At 51.2% G+C, this 17,195-nt stretch overlaps 1 protein-coding gene across 2 annotated transcripts in view; it reads right to left on the reverse strand.

Annotated features, from left to right (window-relative positions):
- The window catches only part of NBEAL2 (neurobeachin like 2), a 135,498-nt gene that overhangs the window by 86,946 nt on the left and 31,357 nt on the right, over positions 1-17,195 (reverse strand). For both annotated transcript variants that reach the window (XM_089663812.1, XM_089663811.1), the window contains exons 6-10: positions 16,665-16,763; positions 11,291-11,862; positions 5,801-5,933; positions 3,975-4,094; positions 2,318-2,639 (exon numbers count right to left, since the gene is read on the reverse strand). In XM_089663812.1, coding sequence (XP_089519938.1) covers positions 2,318-2,639; positions 3,975-4,094; positions 5,801-5,933; positions 11,291-11,862; positions 16,665-16,763 — 1,246 coding nt within the window. The remainder of the gene's footprint in view (positions 1-2,317; positions 2,640-3,974; positions 4,095-5,800; positions 5,934-11,290; positions 11,863-16,664; positions 16,764-17,195) is intronic.

A 17,195-nucleotide genomic window follows, 5' to 3' on the forward strand; every position in this document is an offset into this window, starting at 1 on the left:
TGCTATTCTATTGATTTGTTCTATTCTTTTAGATGCTATTCTATCCTTTTATTTACTATAGTTTTATTCTAATCGGTTTCATTCTATTCTGTTTTATTTTATCCTTTTCTATTCTATTCTTTTATTCAATTCTATGCTTTCATTTTCTATTCTGTTTTATTCTATTATTTAATATTCTATTCCGTTTTATTCTATTATTTTATATTCTATTCCGGTTTCTTTTATTGTATTCTGTCATTTTATTTTATATTCTATTCTGTTTTATTCTATTATTTTATATTCTATTCTGGTTTCTTTTATTGTATTCTGTCATTTTATTTTATATTCTGTTCTGTTTTATTCTATTCCTCCGCATTCTTTTCTGTTCTATCCCTTTTTTTTTGCTATTCTATTGATTTTTTTTATATCCTTTTAGATGCTATTCTATACTTTTATTTACTATAGTTTCATTCTAATTGGTTTCATTCTATTCTGTTTTATTTTATCCTTTTCTATTTTATTATTTTATTCAATTCTATGCTTTCATTTTCTATTCTGTTTTATTCTATTTAATATTCTATTCCGTTTTCTTTTATTATAATCTATCATTTTATTTTATATTCTGTTCTGTTTTATTCTATTCCTCCACATTCTTTTCTGTTCTATCCCTTTTTTTTTTTTGCTGTTCTATTGATTTGTTCTATTCTTTTAGATGCTATTCTATCCTTTTATTTAATATTCTATCATTTTATTTATTATTGTTTTATTCTAATCTCATTTATTCTAATCGGTTTTATTTTATCCTTTGCTATTCTATTCCTTTTTTCAGGTCTATGCTTTAATTTTCTATTCTGTTTTATTCTATTATTTTAGATTCTATTCTTTCATATTCTATTTTTGTTCTATCCTTTCATTTTCTCTTCTGTTTTATTCTATTTTCATTTCTTTTATATTCTAGCCTTTCATTTTCTATTCTGTTTTATTCTATTATTTTACATTCAATTCTCTTTTATTCTATTCTCTTTCACACTCTTCTGTTTTATTCCATTCTATTATTTGCTCTTCTTCTCTATTGTTTTATTCTATCCTTTTATTTCTCTTCTGTATTATTTTATTCAATTTTTCTTTTATTTTCTCTTCTATTCTGTTTTATTCTATTCTTTCGTATTCTGTTCTATTCTATGAAGCTATTATATATAGGAATTATCATCTTTGTTCCCTTTTATACTTCACTGTATTTATTGCGATATGTTTTCATTTCAGATTCAAATTCAGTTTTCAAAATTTTGAATTCAGATCATTCTATTCGTTATAATTCATTTCAGATTAGTTAAAATTCATCACCACTGCGATTGGGAAATTCGGATGCCCAAATTTTTAATTTCGTAACGAATTGAGTCGCCCAGAAGTGCCTGACCACGGAACACTGTGTGTGACCAACGTGTGTCCATCTAAGGAGCATGTGACCGGGTGACAACATAGGATCATGACTGGGAGACCGTTGTCACCCCACAACAGGAAGTACCTCTACAGACACATCAGAAGATTCTAGAGATTCCACCACCAGGTTTGTCCTGGTCCCCGTCCATGAGAGAGACCTTCTGGCCCCTCCCCCCACCCATGAGGGAGACCTTCTGGCCCCCGGCCATGAGGGAGACCTTCTGGCCCCCGGCCATGAGGGAGACCTTCTGGCCCCCGGCCATGAGGGAGACCTTCTGGCCCCCGCCCATGAGGGAGACCTTCTGGCCCCCGCCCATGAGGGAGACCTTCTGGCCCCCGCCCATGAGGGAGACCTTCTGGCCCCCGCCCATGAGGGAGACCTTCTGGCCCCCGCCCATGAGGGAGACCTTCTGGCCCCCGCCCATCTGGGAGACCTTCTGGCCCCCGCCCATCTGGGAGACCTTCTGGCCCCCGCCCATCTGGGAGACCTTCTGGCCCCCGCCCATCTGGGAGACCTTCTGGCCTCCATCCATCTGGGAGACCTTCTGGCCTCCATCCATCTGGGAGACCTTCTGGCCTCCATCCATCTGGGAGACCTTCTGGCCTCCATCCATCTGGGAGACCTTCTGGCCTCCATCCATCTGGGAGACCTTCTGGCCTCCATCCATCTGGGAGACCTTCTGGCCTCCATCCACCTGGGAGACCTTCTGGCCTCTGTGGACATGGAGGATACATACCTCCTGAATGTTCCCTTCGTCAGGAATTCCTACACTTATGAGCTGGTGGAGGGCAAAGCTCTAGCTTGGACCTTCTGGAACCTGAGAGAATACGAGGTCCTGCGTCCCTCACGGATTTGAACCCGGATCGGTAACACGCATGGAGTAGACTGGGTACCCACCAGCCGAGTACAAGGCCTTCACGTGAGCCTGCTGGATGGTATCATGGAAGATGGACACCGTGCCGAGATGGCCCTCCAGTGATGTAGGCGTGCCCCATTCCGTGTCCTGGGTTCCAGCTACTATGGTGGACACCAAGCCCTCCCGCGGGTTCAGCGTGCCGCTCGGCCCCCAGCTGTAGCCCCCCGAGGTGGCCGGGAAGGACTGGGAACGGCTGAGCGCCGAGTGTGAGGCGAAGGTGAGGTCCGGAGTATGGGATGGAGAGGTGGACACGGTGGTGGTGGTGCGATGACCGGCTGACCCGATACAGCAAGATGTGAAAGACTGTCAAAATGAGAAACAGAGAGGATTATGGGTGACGGCAGGAGAAAAATCGTAGCATCATATCACAGGAAACGTTACATTTCTACATGTATGAGCGGCCTGACCACGTATGACCAATGTGTGTCATGTGACCGGGTGACAACGTGGGATCATGACTGGGAGACCTTTGTCACCCCATAACAGGAAGTCAGAATGGCTTCAAATGACAAGAATGTGAGATTTATGTGATTGGGATTCGATCTCCATTCACATCGACTTTTACTGTATGAACGGGTGAAAGTCGGTTCCACAAAAGTTATATATCAGGCTATTGGCTGAGGAAACCCCTGACTTCCTATGTCCTGGATAGTCCAGGGATGGTGGGAACCCCTCATAATGGGCACAGCGGGTGTACAGACCCACGGAACTCAGCACAGGGATGGTGGGAACCCCTCATAATGGGCACGGCGGGCGTACAGACCGGAGAACTCAGCACAGGGATGGTGGGAACCCCTCATAATGGGCACGGCGGGCGTACAGACCCAGGAACTCAGCACAGGGATGGTGGGAACCCCTCATAATGGGCACTGCAGGTCTACAGACCTGGGAACTTAGCACAGGGATGGTGGGAACCCCTCATAATGGGCACTGCAGGTGTACCGACCCGGGAACTCAGCACAGGGATGGTGGGAACCCCTCATAATGGGTACTGCAGGTGTACCGACCCGGGAACTCAGCACAGGGATGGTGGGAACCCTTCATAATGGGCACTGCAGGTGTACCGACCCGGGAACTCAGCACAGGGATGGTGGGAACCCCTCATAATGGGCACAGCAGGTGTACAGACCCGGGAACTCAGCACAGGGATGGTGAGAACCCCTCATAATGGGCACAGCAGGTGTACTGACCCGGGAACTCAGCACAGGGATGGTGGGAACCCCTCATAATGGGCACTGCAGGTGTACCGACCCGGGAACTCAGCGCAGGGATGGTGGGAACCCCTCATAATGGGCACTGCAGGTGTACCGACCCGGGAATTCAGCACAGGGATGGTGGGAACCCCTCATAATGGGCACTGCAGGTCTACAGACCCGGGAACTCAGCACAGGGATGGTGGGAACCCCTCATAATGGGTACAGCGGGTGTACAGACCCGGGAACTCAGCACAGGGATGGTGGGAACCCCTCATAATGCCATGTACCAATGATGGTAACACGAGGGATTTATTGGGGTCTTCTGAAGGTTTTCATTGTTTTGGGGACTCCTCATGGAATGAAGTGCAGTGAGCGGCCATGACAGGCCGGCAGACCCCGCCCCTTGTACCCCACACACTGGTTGGTCCTCCATCGTTCTCACCTCATTGAGTGACGGGAAGCGAAGTTGCGCCACCTTCCGGAGCTGCCCGTCGGCGTAGATGTTCACCATGTTCTGGCCGAAGGGGCGGCGCCCCGCGATGTGAACGACATCCACACAGTGCTGGGCGACAGAGGAGAGCGGGTGAGAGAGGAGAACGGGGGAGAGCGGGCGAGAGAGGAGAGCGGGGGACAGGGGAGAACGGGCGACGGGGGAGAACGGGGGAGAACGGGGCGACAGGGGAGAGCGGGCGGCAGAAGAGGACGGGGGAGGACGGGGGAGAACGGGAGAGAACGGGCGACGGGGGAGAACGGGAGAGAACGGGCGACGGGGGAGAACTGGGGAGACCGGGGGACGGGGGAGAACCGGGGAGAACGGGGGAGAGCGGGCGAGAGAGGAGAGCGGGGAACAGGGGAGAACGGGGGAGAGCGGGCGAGAGAGGAAAGCGGGTGAGAGGGGAGAACGGGGGAGAGCGGGCGAGAGAGGGGAGCGGGTGAGAGGGGAGAACGGGGGAGAGCGGGCGAGAGAGGAGAGCGGGGGACAGGGGAGAACGGGCGACAGGGGAGAACGGGGGAGAGCGGGCGACGGGGGAGAGAGGGCGGCAGAAGAGAACAGGGGAGAACGGGCGATGGGGGAGAGCGGGCGGCAGAAGAGAACAGGGGAGAACGGGCGATGGGGGAGAGCGGGCGGCAGAAGAGAACAGGGGAGAACGGGCGATGGGGGAGAGCGGGCGGCAGAAGAGAACAGGGGAGAACGGGCGACCGGGGGGACGGGGGAGAACGGGGGACGGGGGAGAACGGGGGAGACCGGGGGACGGGGGAGACCGGGGGACGGGGGAGACAGGGGGACAACAGGGGAGACGGGGGAGAACCGGGGGGACGGGGGGGACGGGGGAGAACGGGGGACGGGGGGGACGGGGGAGAACGGGGGAGAACGGGCGATGGGGGAGAGCGGGCGGCAGAAGAGAACAGGGGAGAACGGGCGACCGGGGGGACGGGGGGGACGGGGGAGACGGGGGAGACCGGGGGAGACAGGGGGACAACAGGGGAGAACCGGGGGGACGGGGGAGAACGGGGGGAGAGTGGGCGACGGGGGAGAGTGGGCGACGGGGGAGAGAGGGCGGCAGAAGAGAACAGGGGAGAACGGGCGACCGGGGGGATGGGGGAGAACGGGGGACGGGGGAGACCGGGGGACGGGGGAGACCGGGGGACGGGGGAGACCGGGGGACAGGGGAGACAGGGGGACAACAGGGGAGACAGGGGGACAACAGGGGGGACGACGGGGGAGACGGGGGAGAACCGGGGGGACGGGGGAGACCACCCCTGCTAGCAACAATAGATCCCCTCTTCAATATTAGATCCCTCCAAACAACAAGACCCCCCCCAGCAGCTAAAGAACCAACACCAATAACAACAAACCTCCCCAGCAACAGTAGATCCCTGGCAACAGTAGATCCCCTCCAATAACAATAGATCCACCCCATCAACAGTACACCCCACCCCAGCAACAAGAGATCCCCTCCTTCCATATTAGATCCCTCTAAGCAACAAGACCCCCCTGCAGCTATAGATCCCACACCCATGATAACAAACCTCCCCAGCAACAATAGACCCTCCATCACACCCCACCAGCTCTTGCCATTACATAGATCCATTACTCCAGAACTGCGTTCCCCCACATACCCAGCCTGCACCCCTGATGAGAAGCGTCGGTACATACTCCAATTAGATAGATCCTTCACTGGAATTGTACAATCACATTGTACCACGTGTGGCCACCAGCCTGAGGACTCCGGTCAGCCCCCCCGCAGCAGATCGGTGGACACTTACCCACATGGAGTCATTGAAGTGTAATTCTGGGACGGCCACCGTCATGTACTCCTTCTTGGTACAAACCGCCACCACCAGCATCCCGCCCGCGGTGAAGAACGCCTCAAAGCCGGTACCGCTGGCTGCGAAAAAACTAAAACATAAGCAGACGTCATGAGAGACCCCACTATGGACACCCATACCTGCACAATGACGTCATGAGAGACCCCACTATGGACACCCATACCTGCACAATGACGTCATGAGAGACCCCACTATGGACACCCATACCTGCACAATGACGTCATGAGAGACCCCTCTATGGACACCCATACCTGCAGAATGACGTCATGAGAGACCCCTCTATGGACACCCATACCTGCAGAATGACGTCATGAGAGACCCCTCTACGGACACCCATACCTGCAGAATGACGTCATGAGAGACCCCTCTATGGACACCCATACCTGCACAATGATGTCATAAGAGACCCCTCTATGGACACCCATACCTGCAGAATGACGTCATGAAAGACCCCACTATGGACACCCATACCTGCAGAATGACGTCATGAGAGACCCCACTATGGACACCCATACCTGCAGAATGACGTCATGAGAGAGCCCTCTATGGACACCCATACCTGCAGAATGACGTCATGAGAGACCCCTCTATGGACACCCATACCTGCAGAATGACGTCATGAGAGACCCCTCTATGGACACCCATACCTGCAGAATGACGTCATGAGAGAGCCCTCTATGGACACCCATACCTGCAGAATGACATCATGAGAGAGCCCTCTATGGACACCCATACCTGCAGAATGACGTCATGAGAGACCCCACTATGGACACCCATACCTGCAGAATGATGTCATGAGAGACCCCTCTATGGACACCCATACCTGCAGAATGACGGCATGAGAGACCCCTCTATGGACACCCATACCTGCACAATGACGTCATGAGAGACCCCTTTATGGACACCCATACCTGCAGAATGACGTCATGAGAGACCCCACTATGGACACCCATACCTGCAGAATGATGTCATGAGAGACCCCACTATGGACACCCATACCTGCACAATGACGTCATGAGAGACCCCGCTATGGACACCCCTACCTGCAGAATGACGTCATACAGATCACCTTGTTCCTCCATTCCAGAGAAGGCGCCACGGTCTATGTCAGCATTCCGTACAACCAGTTTGGCCCTAACGAACTATTTAAAGTTAACTAAAACCTAAAGATCTGCCTTAAAAAATAAACATTGCCCAAATAGAACAGAAAATAAAAGAATAGAATAAAATAGAAGAGAAAAAGGAATAGAACAGAAAAGAATTGAATAGCAAAAATTATAATAGAATACAATAGAACAGAATATAGCCATCTTTCGAAATTCAAATTTCAGAAGGAATAGAATAAAACAATAGAACAGAAAAGAACAGAGTAAAACAGAACAGTATAGAAAATACAAGAATAGAATAGAAGAAAATAGAATAGAAAAGGATAGCGTAAAATAGAAGAGAATAGAAAATAGAATAAAATAGAGAAAACAAAGGACTAGAATAATAAAAAAAAAATAGAAAACAATAGAAAATAGAATAGAACAGGATAGAAGAATGGAACAGAAAATAAAATAGAGAAAAATAGAACAGAAAATAAAATAGAACAGGATAGAAAATGGAGCAGAAAATAAAACAGAACAAAACAGAATAGAAAATAGACTAGAAAGAAATAGAAAAATAGAATAGAATAGAAGAGAAAATAGAAAAGAAAATAAAAGGAATAGAATAGAAAAGAACAGAATGAATATAGCTGTCTTCTGAAATTTCAATTTCGAAAAAAATAGAATAAAACCAAATAGAATAGAAAATAATAGAATATAATAAAAAAAGAACAGAATTTAAAAAATAAAATAGAACAGAAAATAGAACAAATGAATATAGCTGTCTTCCAAAATCTGAATTTCGAAAAAGAAACAAAATAGAATAGAGGAATAGAATAGAAAATAGAACAGAAAATAATAAAATAGAATAGAATAGAATAGAACCAGCTGGTCTTCCCAATGAATTCGGCCCGATTCGATATTTTCGATTCAAATTTGATTCGAATGCTTCTAATCCATTGGAAAAATCTGAAACTGGTCGAAAAATCAATCAACGAACCGAAAACAGACTTCGTTAGGACCGCAAGGAAAAAAAATGAGTAACTTAACGAATCGATCCAAAACCAATCGAAATTGCGCATCTGGTGAGTCTAAACCACGACCTCTGACCTAGACATCCAATAACGCCCCCCCGCAGCGTACCCAGCTCAGGACCACCTACATAAAATCGATCACCAATCACAGACACACGGTTTAGATAGCAACAATGTAGCAAATAAAAGTGAAAGCGCAATACACCAAACAGCCATTAGGTGGCGCCATCTTCCTTCTCACATTCAGCTGACAGGACAGGAAATTGATCTGTTGCGCTTTTCGAGAAATATCGATTTGGACAAATAATCCGACGATCAGCAAAGCCGCTCGGGGCGATCCTTCTGTCCGCTTTCTTCACAATTCGATCTGATTATTTGGTGAAATTTTTATAAAATGTAAAAAAAAAAAATATATATTTTTATAAAGTTTGTTTTGTTTTTTTGTTTAGGAAGTCTTCAGCACGCCATGTGGCTTGTACGGGGCCCTGGGGGGTGGGAGGGGCCCCGCCAGGGTGGGAGGGGCCCCGCCATTGGGGAGGCTGTTGGAGCAAAGCCTGCAATGTAGAGGGCGTCAGGAATATTGCCAGTCCCATCCCCCGCCTCATCTCTATGTATGCAATAAAGGGAATTTGTTTAGCTCTGTAGATTTATTGCTCTCACTTCCACTACAGCCCGGCCGCAGCTGGAAAATTAACCCCGTATACCCCTAACGCTGGGAGGAAGAAATCCCAACGTCTCACCCAAAATTTGTAGCTCTGGAAAAAAATTAAACAAAAAACAAAAAAGAAAACAAAAAAAAAAAAAACAATTTCAATTTCAAAAAGAATAGAATAAAACAGAATAGAAGAGAAGAGCATAGAATAGAAAAAGAATAGAATTTAAAAAATAAAATAGAATAGAACAGAACGAATATAGCTGTCTTCCAGAATAGAACAGACTAGAAAAGAGAATAGAAAAGAATAAAATAGAATAGAACCATCTTCTGAAATTCAAGTGTAGAATAGAATAGAACCAGCTGTTCTTCACAATGAATTCGGACTGATTTGTAGCTCTGGGAAAAAAACTAAACAAAAAAACCCCAAAAATACAACACAAAAAACAAAGAAAAACTAGTTAGGATGAACGCGGCGTATGGGGCTCATTCGCTAAGCACCGTCTACCACTTGAAGAAATGCGGTAAAATACCGCGTAGCGTTTCTCAAAAATGTTATTGCAATTCACTAAAAAAAATTAAAAATGCTACTAAAATACTCCATGAGGTATTTTAATAGTGAGTGCTTGCAGTATTTGAACGCCGGCGGTAGGTGGCGCCCTTAACAATGAGGAATGGTCATGGTCGCTAAGGAGCGGGTGGCTGCTGTGTCCTTAGCAACCAATGACTCATCAGCTGTCAGGAAAAAAAAGTGTGCCCCCCCGCCGTCCATGCCAGATTCGTATCTGAGCATGCAGCCAAGCAGGCCAGGAAAGGGGTGGGAAAGAGCAAGTGCCCCCCCTCCGCCCCGCCCCTTTCACCATACCAGGCCGCCTGCTCCTTATTAACAAGGACAGTTACTGGTTGTTAGGGAGGCCGGCGGCTGCCAGCTCTTTAACAACCAGTTAACTATCCAGCACACAATCCATCCAGGGCAGACCCTTATCCAAGCATGCAGCCCAGAAGGATGGGGGAGGGGAGATTGGAGCGAGTGAGAACCCTCCTTACTCTGTCCCCCCCACCCAAACCATAATTGGCCTCATGCTTCTTAACAACCATGACAGTTTCTGGTTACTAAGGAGACTGGCGGCTCCTAGCTCCTTAACAACCAGTTAAAATCCAGCACACAATCCATCCAGGCCAGACCTTTATTCAAGCATGCAGCCCAGCAGGATGGTGGGGGAGAAAAACAATTGAGCACCCCCCTTACCCCCCTCCCTCAAACCATAAGAGGCCTCCTGCTCCTTAACAACCATGACAGTTACTGGTTACTAAGGAATCAGACGGCTCCTAGCTCCTTAACCAGTTAAAATCCAGCACACAATCCATCCAGGCCAGACCCTTATCCAAGCATGCAGCCCAGCAGGATGGGGGTGATATGAACGAGTGAGCGCCCTCCTTACCCCCACCTCCCCCGAACCATAAGAGGCCTCCTGCTCCTTAACAACCATGACAGTTACTGGTTACTAAGGAATCAGACGGCTGCCAGCTCCTTAACCAGTTAAAATCCAGCACACAATCCATCCAGGCCAGACCCTTATCCAAGCATGCAGCCCAGCAGGATGGGGGTGATATGAATGAGTGAGCGCCCTCATTACCCCCCATCCCCCGAACCATAAGAGGCCTCCTGCTCCTTAACAACCATGACAGTTACTGGTTACCAAGGAGGCCGGCGGCTGCCAGCTCCTTAACAACCAGTTATAATCCAGCACACAATCCTTAACTACCTATCTGCCTGGACCACTACTTAATTACCGCTTTGATTCATTTCTTTCCTTCTGTGAATGGACTTTTGCGCCGTTTTACGCGGTATTTTTTTCGAGCGTTTTTGCTTCTTTTGCGGTAAATCGAACATAAAGCGATAGCGAACGGACAGTTCCAGGATCGCATGTGGACTTTGTGAAAATGCGTCCGATCGACTAAATACTGCATGCCCTCTGCTTTAGTGGTGAATTGAGCCCATTGTCACAGACGACACTTCTGGGGGGCCACAGAGAGCTCCCTGGGGCCCCTATCAAAATCTTGCTCAGGGGCCCCATGCCCTGTAGTTAAACACCCCCCCCCCCCAGTATAATCCATAAGGCTTCAGGCTCAAGCACACCGTTTAAAGCTCCATTCACGCTTGTGCGACTTTCAAAATTTTGAAATGCGATTTTCATTGCGACTTTGGATTTGACCAAGGACGATTTTCTCTGCATAGTCGCATCATTCAAGATCGACTTTGGAGGATTTGCATTGAAGTCAATGGCCCTCGAGTCGCATGAAAGTCAGACCAAAGTAGTGCAGGAACGACTTGAAGTCACGCAGAGATCAAAAGGTACTAGATAGGAAACACGGGGTGCGGCCTGCCGTGCGACTTTGGGGCCCAAAGTCGCACGACGAGTCACACAAGTGTGAGTCGCATCTTCGGGACAGGAAGTGAAGGCGACCTTCCCCATTGGACGGATTGACCCCAACCATTCCCCAAAATGAAAAATGATTTTGCTTTTGATACATTTTAATTCATAGAAATATTATATTTCCAGGAACAGAAAAAAAAAACCACATTTAAAGGGCCAGTACTGCGTTCTGATTGGCTTTAACTGTGCAATCTGCTGATCAGTCGATCCGTTACCTGTAGAGCTGTTTGCGTCTCCTCCCCGTCATCGGCTCCTCCCTGAAGTCATCGTTCAGACACACCCAGGCGTGGAAGGCGAAGCCGGTGCCGGGCCACTTCTGCATGGTGGGCACCATGATCCCGGACATGCTGGGGGTCAAATCGAAATACTGCAGCGCCCTCTCCGGCCCGTCCCTCCTGGCCATGGCGGACAGCGCCCGGATGACCTGCGTGGCGTAGGGGTGGGCGCCGCTGCCCTCGGTCCGGAGCAGTTTGAGGAGTTCCCGGAGCTCGGTGGGTCTGATGGACAGGCGGCCCAGCACCTGCAGGAGGCGGATCAGGTTCTCTGCGCATTTGGCGTCCAGTTCCTTCCCGCTGCCGAGCGCCGTCAGGATGTGGCTGACCATGCCGGCCTGGACGCACGTCATGCGGTTCCGCAGGGAGGAGTCGCAGATCTGGTTCAGCCTCTCGGACACCAAAACCTGGAGGTCCCTGGGAGCCAGTTCTGGGACCCACTGGACCAGGATGAGCAGCGGCTGCTCGTTCTCTATGCAGCCAATGTAATCCGGATGGTAAACGCTTTCCAGAGCCTGTGGGGGGAGGAGACAAAAAAAAAATCTGAATGTTCATTCCACTGTCCCCCCCCCCTCCCCCACCTTATGCAACAGACACTTTTACTTTTCCAATAAGCCGGGACAAGGGGTAGGTGGGAGGGGCAGCTGCCCCGGGCGCAATGGTTTACCGTAGGGATGGGGGGCGCCTTCCCTCTGCTGCAAGGCTGACAGGGGTAGCGATTGGCGACAGGAGTAGCGGTCGGCGACAGGTGTAGGGATCGTCGACAGGAGTAGAAAATAGCGACAGGAGTAGGGATCAGTGACAGGAGCTGGGGCGGACTGACAACTCATGGGGCCCCGGGTCCTCGCCCACACCCAAAAAGCCAATAAAAGGTACCAGGTGCATCCCATGAGGCCCCCTACTGCCCCGGGTCTTCGGGCAGTGCCTGAGTGCTCGAAAGGGCAGTCCGCCCCTGGACAGGAGTAGCGATCAGCGTCAGGACCAGCGATCAGCAACAGGAGCAGCGAGCAGCGACAGGAGCAGCAATCAGCGACAGGAGCAGCAATCAGCGACAGAAGCAGCAATCAGCGACAGAAGCAGCAATCAGCGACAGAAGCAGCAATCAGCGACAGGAGCAGCGACAGGAGCAGCGATCAGCGACAGGAGCAGCGACAGGAGGAGAGATCAGCGACAGGAGGAGAGATCAGCGACAGGAGCAGAGATCAGCGACAGGAGCAGAGATCAACGACAGGAGCAGAGATCAACGACAGGAGCAGAGATCAACGACAGGAGCAGAGATCAACGACAGGAGCAGAGATCAACGACAGGAGCAGAGATCAGCGACAGGAGCAGAGATCAGCGACAGGAGCAGAGATCAGCGACAGGAGTAGCGACGAGTGACTGCTGGCTGCAAGATCCCCTAACGGGGGAGGGGGGTGGTTTACAGCTTGGCATCCTTGCTCTGGGCACTGCCCCCCCACATCAACACGCAATTAAAAATTTTCAAAGAACTCATCAAAAAGTGACGCCGTTAATGGGTCAGTCTCCTGGTCTTGACAGAGCTTGGTCCTTTCTTAATGAAAGAACACAACCCCGCTATCCCTTTAGACGTGCCTCCTCGCTGTCCTTTGGGTGTTGCAGGCTATAACTGTGCAATCTGCTGATCAGTCGATCCATTACATTCAGAGGGCTCATTTTCACAATATGACATCAAGCTCCCTAGGCAGCTGCCCCTCTTGCCCACCCCTTGTCCCAGCCCTGCATCAATACAGACATATGGGAAGCTGAACGCTAGATACATTTTCGCCTGTTAAATTTTGGTGTGCCGCAACACCAACGCAACCGTGTGAACACCACCATCGGCTGCAATGCACATTAACTGACAGGCATTCGTGGGGCCTAAAAACTCCAATGAAACGCCTAATTCGCACGCTAGTGTAAACTCCGCCGATCAGCAGACTGCAGGGGCAAATAGGAAGCAGGGAGGAGCATGCACATCTAAAGGGATGCCGGGGATACGTTCTTTCATATAAAAGAAAGGGAAGAGCAGTACATCACCCGCTCACATGGACAATCATTCCTGTGATACGCAGTGCATAGAGCGAGGATGCGCTCCGGGGCAAGCACCTGAGACAACGCAGAGGACATGGGCGCTTGGAGCGGTGTGTTATCTTCATTGACTTTTACTAATTGAGAGAAAGAGGCATTGTGGGCCAGCACAAGCCCCGCCCACTCTGAGTACAGTAATGGATGTCATTTCTCTAGAACACCAGATCTGCAAAGACAACGCAAAACCACGTCCACGTCTGTCTTTAATGTCAGTCAGTCAACCAATCTGTCAGTCAGTCAACCAGACAATCAATAGATCTGTCAGTCAGTCAACCAGACAATCAATAGATCTGTCAGTCAGTCAACCAATCAGTCAGTCAGTCAACCAGACAATCAATAGATCTGTCAGTCAGTCAACCAATCAATCATACAGTCAGTCAACCAGTCAGTCAACCAATCAGTCAATCAACCCGTCCGTCCGTCAGTCAGTCAATCCGTCCGTCAGGCAGTCCGTCAGTCCGTCAGTCCGTCAGTCAGTCAGTCAGTCAGTCCGTCAGTCCGTCCGCCAGTCAACCCGTCCGCCAGTCAACCCGTCCGCCAGTCAACCCGTCCGCCAGTCAACCCGTCCGCCAGTCAACCCGTCCGCCAGTCAACCCGTCCGCCAGTCAACCCGTCCGCCAGTCAGTCCGTCCGTCAATCAGTCCGTCAGTCAATCCATCCATCAGTCAATCCGTCCGTCCGTCAGTCAATCCGTCCGTCCGTCAATCCGTCCGTCCGTCAATCCGTCCGTCAGTCAATCCGTCCGTCAGTCAATCCGTCCGTCAGTCAATCCGTCAATCCGTCAGTCAGTCAACCCGTCCGTCCGTCTGTCCGTCAATCCATCCGTCAGTCAGTCAATCCGTCCGTCCGTCAATCCGTCCGTCCGTCAGGCAGTCCGTCAATCCGTCCGTCCGTCAGTCCGTCCGTCTGTCAGTCCGTCCGTCCATCCGTCAGTCAACCCGTCCGTCCGTCAGTCAACCCGTCCGTCCGTCAGTCAATTCGTCAGTCAGTCCGTCCGTCAGTCCGTCAACCCGTCCGTCCGTCTGTCCGTCAATCCATCCGTCAGTCAACCCGTCCGTCCGTCAGTCAACCCGTCCGTCAGTCAATTCGTCAGTCAGTCCGTCCGTCAGTCCGTCAACCCGTCTGTCCGTCAGTCAATCTGTCCAACAGTCAATCCGTCAGTCAGTCAACCCATCCGTCCGTCCGTCAATCCACCGGTCCGTCAGTCAATCCGTCCGTCAATCCACCCGTCCGTCAGTCAATCCGTCCGTCAATCCGTCCGTCAGTCAATCCGTCCGTCCGTCAGTCCGTCCGTCCGTCAGTCCGTCCGTCCGTCCGTCAATCCGTCCGTCCGTCAATCCGTCCGTCCGTCAGTCCGTCCGTCAATCCGTCCGTCCGTCAATCCGTCCGTCCGTCAATCCGTCCGTTCGTCAATCCGTCCGTCCGTCAATCCGTCCGTCCGTCAATCCGTCCGTCCGTCAATCCGTCCGTCCGTCAATCCGTCCGTCCGTCCATCAGTCAATTCGTCCGTCAGTCCGTCCGTCCATCAGTCAATTCGTCCGTCAGTCCGTCCGTCCGTCCGTCAGTCAATCCGTCCGTCCGTCCGTCAATCCGTCCGTCAATCCGTCCGTCAGTCCGTCCGTCAGTCAGTCCGTCCGTCAGTCCGTCCGTCAATCCGTCCGTCAATCCGTCCGTCAATCCGTCCGTCAGTCAGTCAATCCGTCCGCCAGTCAACCCCTCCGCCAGTCAACCCGTCCGCCAGTCAACCCGTCAGTCAGTCCGTCCGTCAATCAGTCCGTCAGTCAATCCATCCATCAGTCAATCCGTCCGTCCGTCAGTCAATCCGTCCGTCCGTCAATCCGTCCGTCCGTCAATCCGTCCGTCAGTCAATCCGTCCGTCAGTCAATCCGTCCGTCAGTCAATCCGTCCGTCAGTCAATCCGTCAATCCGTCAGTCAGTCAACCCGTCCGTCCGTCTGTCCGTCAATCCATCCGTCAGTCAGTCAATCCGTCCGTCCGTCAATCCGTCCGTCCGTCAGGCAGTCCGTCAATCCGTCCGTCAGTCCGTCCGTCCGTCAGTCCGTCCGTCCGTCCGTCAGTCAACCCGTCCGTCCGTCAGTCAACCCGTCCGTCCGTCAGTCAACCCGTCCGTCCGTCAGTCAATTCGTCAGTCAGTCCGTCCGTCAGTCCGTCAACCCGTCCGTCCGTCTGTCCGTCAATCCATCCGTCAGTCAGTCAATCCGTCCGTCAGTCAACCCGTCCGTCCGTCAGTCAACCCGTCCGTCAGTCAATTCGTCAGTCAGTCCGTCCGTCAGTCCGTCAACCCGTCTGTCCGTCAGTCAATCTGTCCAACAGTCAATCCGTCAGTCAGTCAACCCATCCGTCCGTCCGTCAATCCACCCGTCCGTCAGTCAATCCGTCCGTCAATCCACCCGTCCGTCAGTCAATCCGTCCGTCAATCCGTCCGTCAGTCAATCCGTCTGTCCGTCAGTCCGTCCGTCCGTCCGTCAGTCCGTCCGTCCGTCAATCCGTCCGTCCGTCAGTCCGTCCGTCAATCCGTCCGTCAATCCGTCCGTCCGTCAATCCGTCCGTTCGTCAATCCGTCCGTCCGTCAATCCGTCCGTCCGTCAATCCGTCCGTCCGTCAATCCGTCCGTCCGTCCGTCAGTCAATTCGTCCGTCAGTCCGTCCGTCCATCAGTCAATTCGTCCGTCAGTCCGTCCGTCCGTCCGTCAGTCAATCCGTCCGTCAGTCCGTCCGTCAGTCCGTCCGTCAATCCGTCCGTCAATCCGTCCGTCAATCCGTCCGTCAATCCGTCCGTCAATCCGTCCGTCAATCCGTCCGTCAATCCGTCCGTCAGTCAGTCAATCCGTCCGTCAGTCAGTCAATCCGTCCGTCAGTCAGTCAATCCGTCCGTCAGTCAGTCAATCCGTCCGTCAGTCAGTCAATCCGTCCGTCAGTCAGTCAATTGATGTCAATCAACCTGTCAGTGAGTCAATCCGTCAACCAGTCAGTCAACCCATCCGTCCGTCAGTCAATCCGTCCGTCAGTCAATCCGTCCGTCAGTCACTCAGTCAACCAGACAATCAATCAGTCAGTCAATTGATGTCAATCAACCTGTCAGTGAGTCAATCCGTCAATCTGTCAGTCACCCAACCAATGGGTGATTCACATCCTTCGAGGTCGGATACGACAGCCGGTGTCACTCCCGTGTTGTACAATATGATCTCCAATAACTCCCCAAATGATTACCATGCTCAGTAGCTGCTGGAGGAGGCTCCTGGTTGGCTGACTGCGGCTCTTCAGAACCTCGTAGAGATGAGGGTAGCCAATCCGCTCCTTGAAGACTTCCTACAATGGAGAAGGTTACAATGATCTGCTCTCCAATTCTACCCAATGACTGCGAGCGTCACAAAGACAAAGGATGGTGTCACCCCCTCCCCCCATGTTAGAAGGTGTCACCAACATTATGGTTTTGTAAGAGGGCTATGGACACAAACTACCGCAGGAAATCACCCCATTGTGGGAGGGGCAGAGACACAAACTACGGGGGGAAATCTCCCCATTGTGGGAGGGGCAGAGACACAAACTACTGGGGGAAATCTCCCCATTGTAGGAGGGGCAGAGACAACTACTGCAGGGAAATCTCCCCATTGTGGGAGGGGCAGAGACACCAACTACTGCAGGGAAATCTCCCCATTGTGGGAGGGGCAGAGACACAAACTATTGAGGGAAATCTCCCCATTGTGGGAGGGGCAGAGACACAAACTACTGCAGAGAAAT

The sequence above is a fragment of the Staurois parvus genome, unplaced genomic scaffold (assembly GCF_062004578.1).
Source record: "Staurois parvus isolate SC_StPar_1 unplaced genomic scaffold, SC_StPar_1.0 ptg001773l, whole genome shotgun sequence".
Lineage (NCBI taxonomy): Eukaryota > Metazoa > Chordata > Amphibia > Anura > Ranidae > Staurois > Staurois parvus.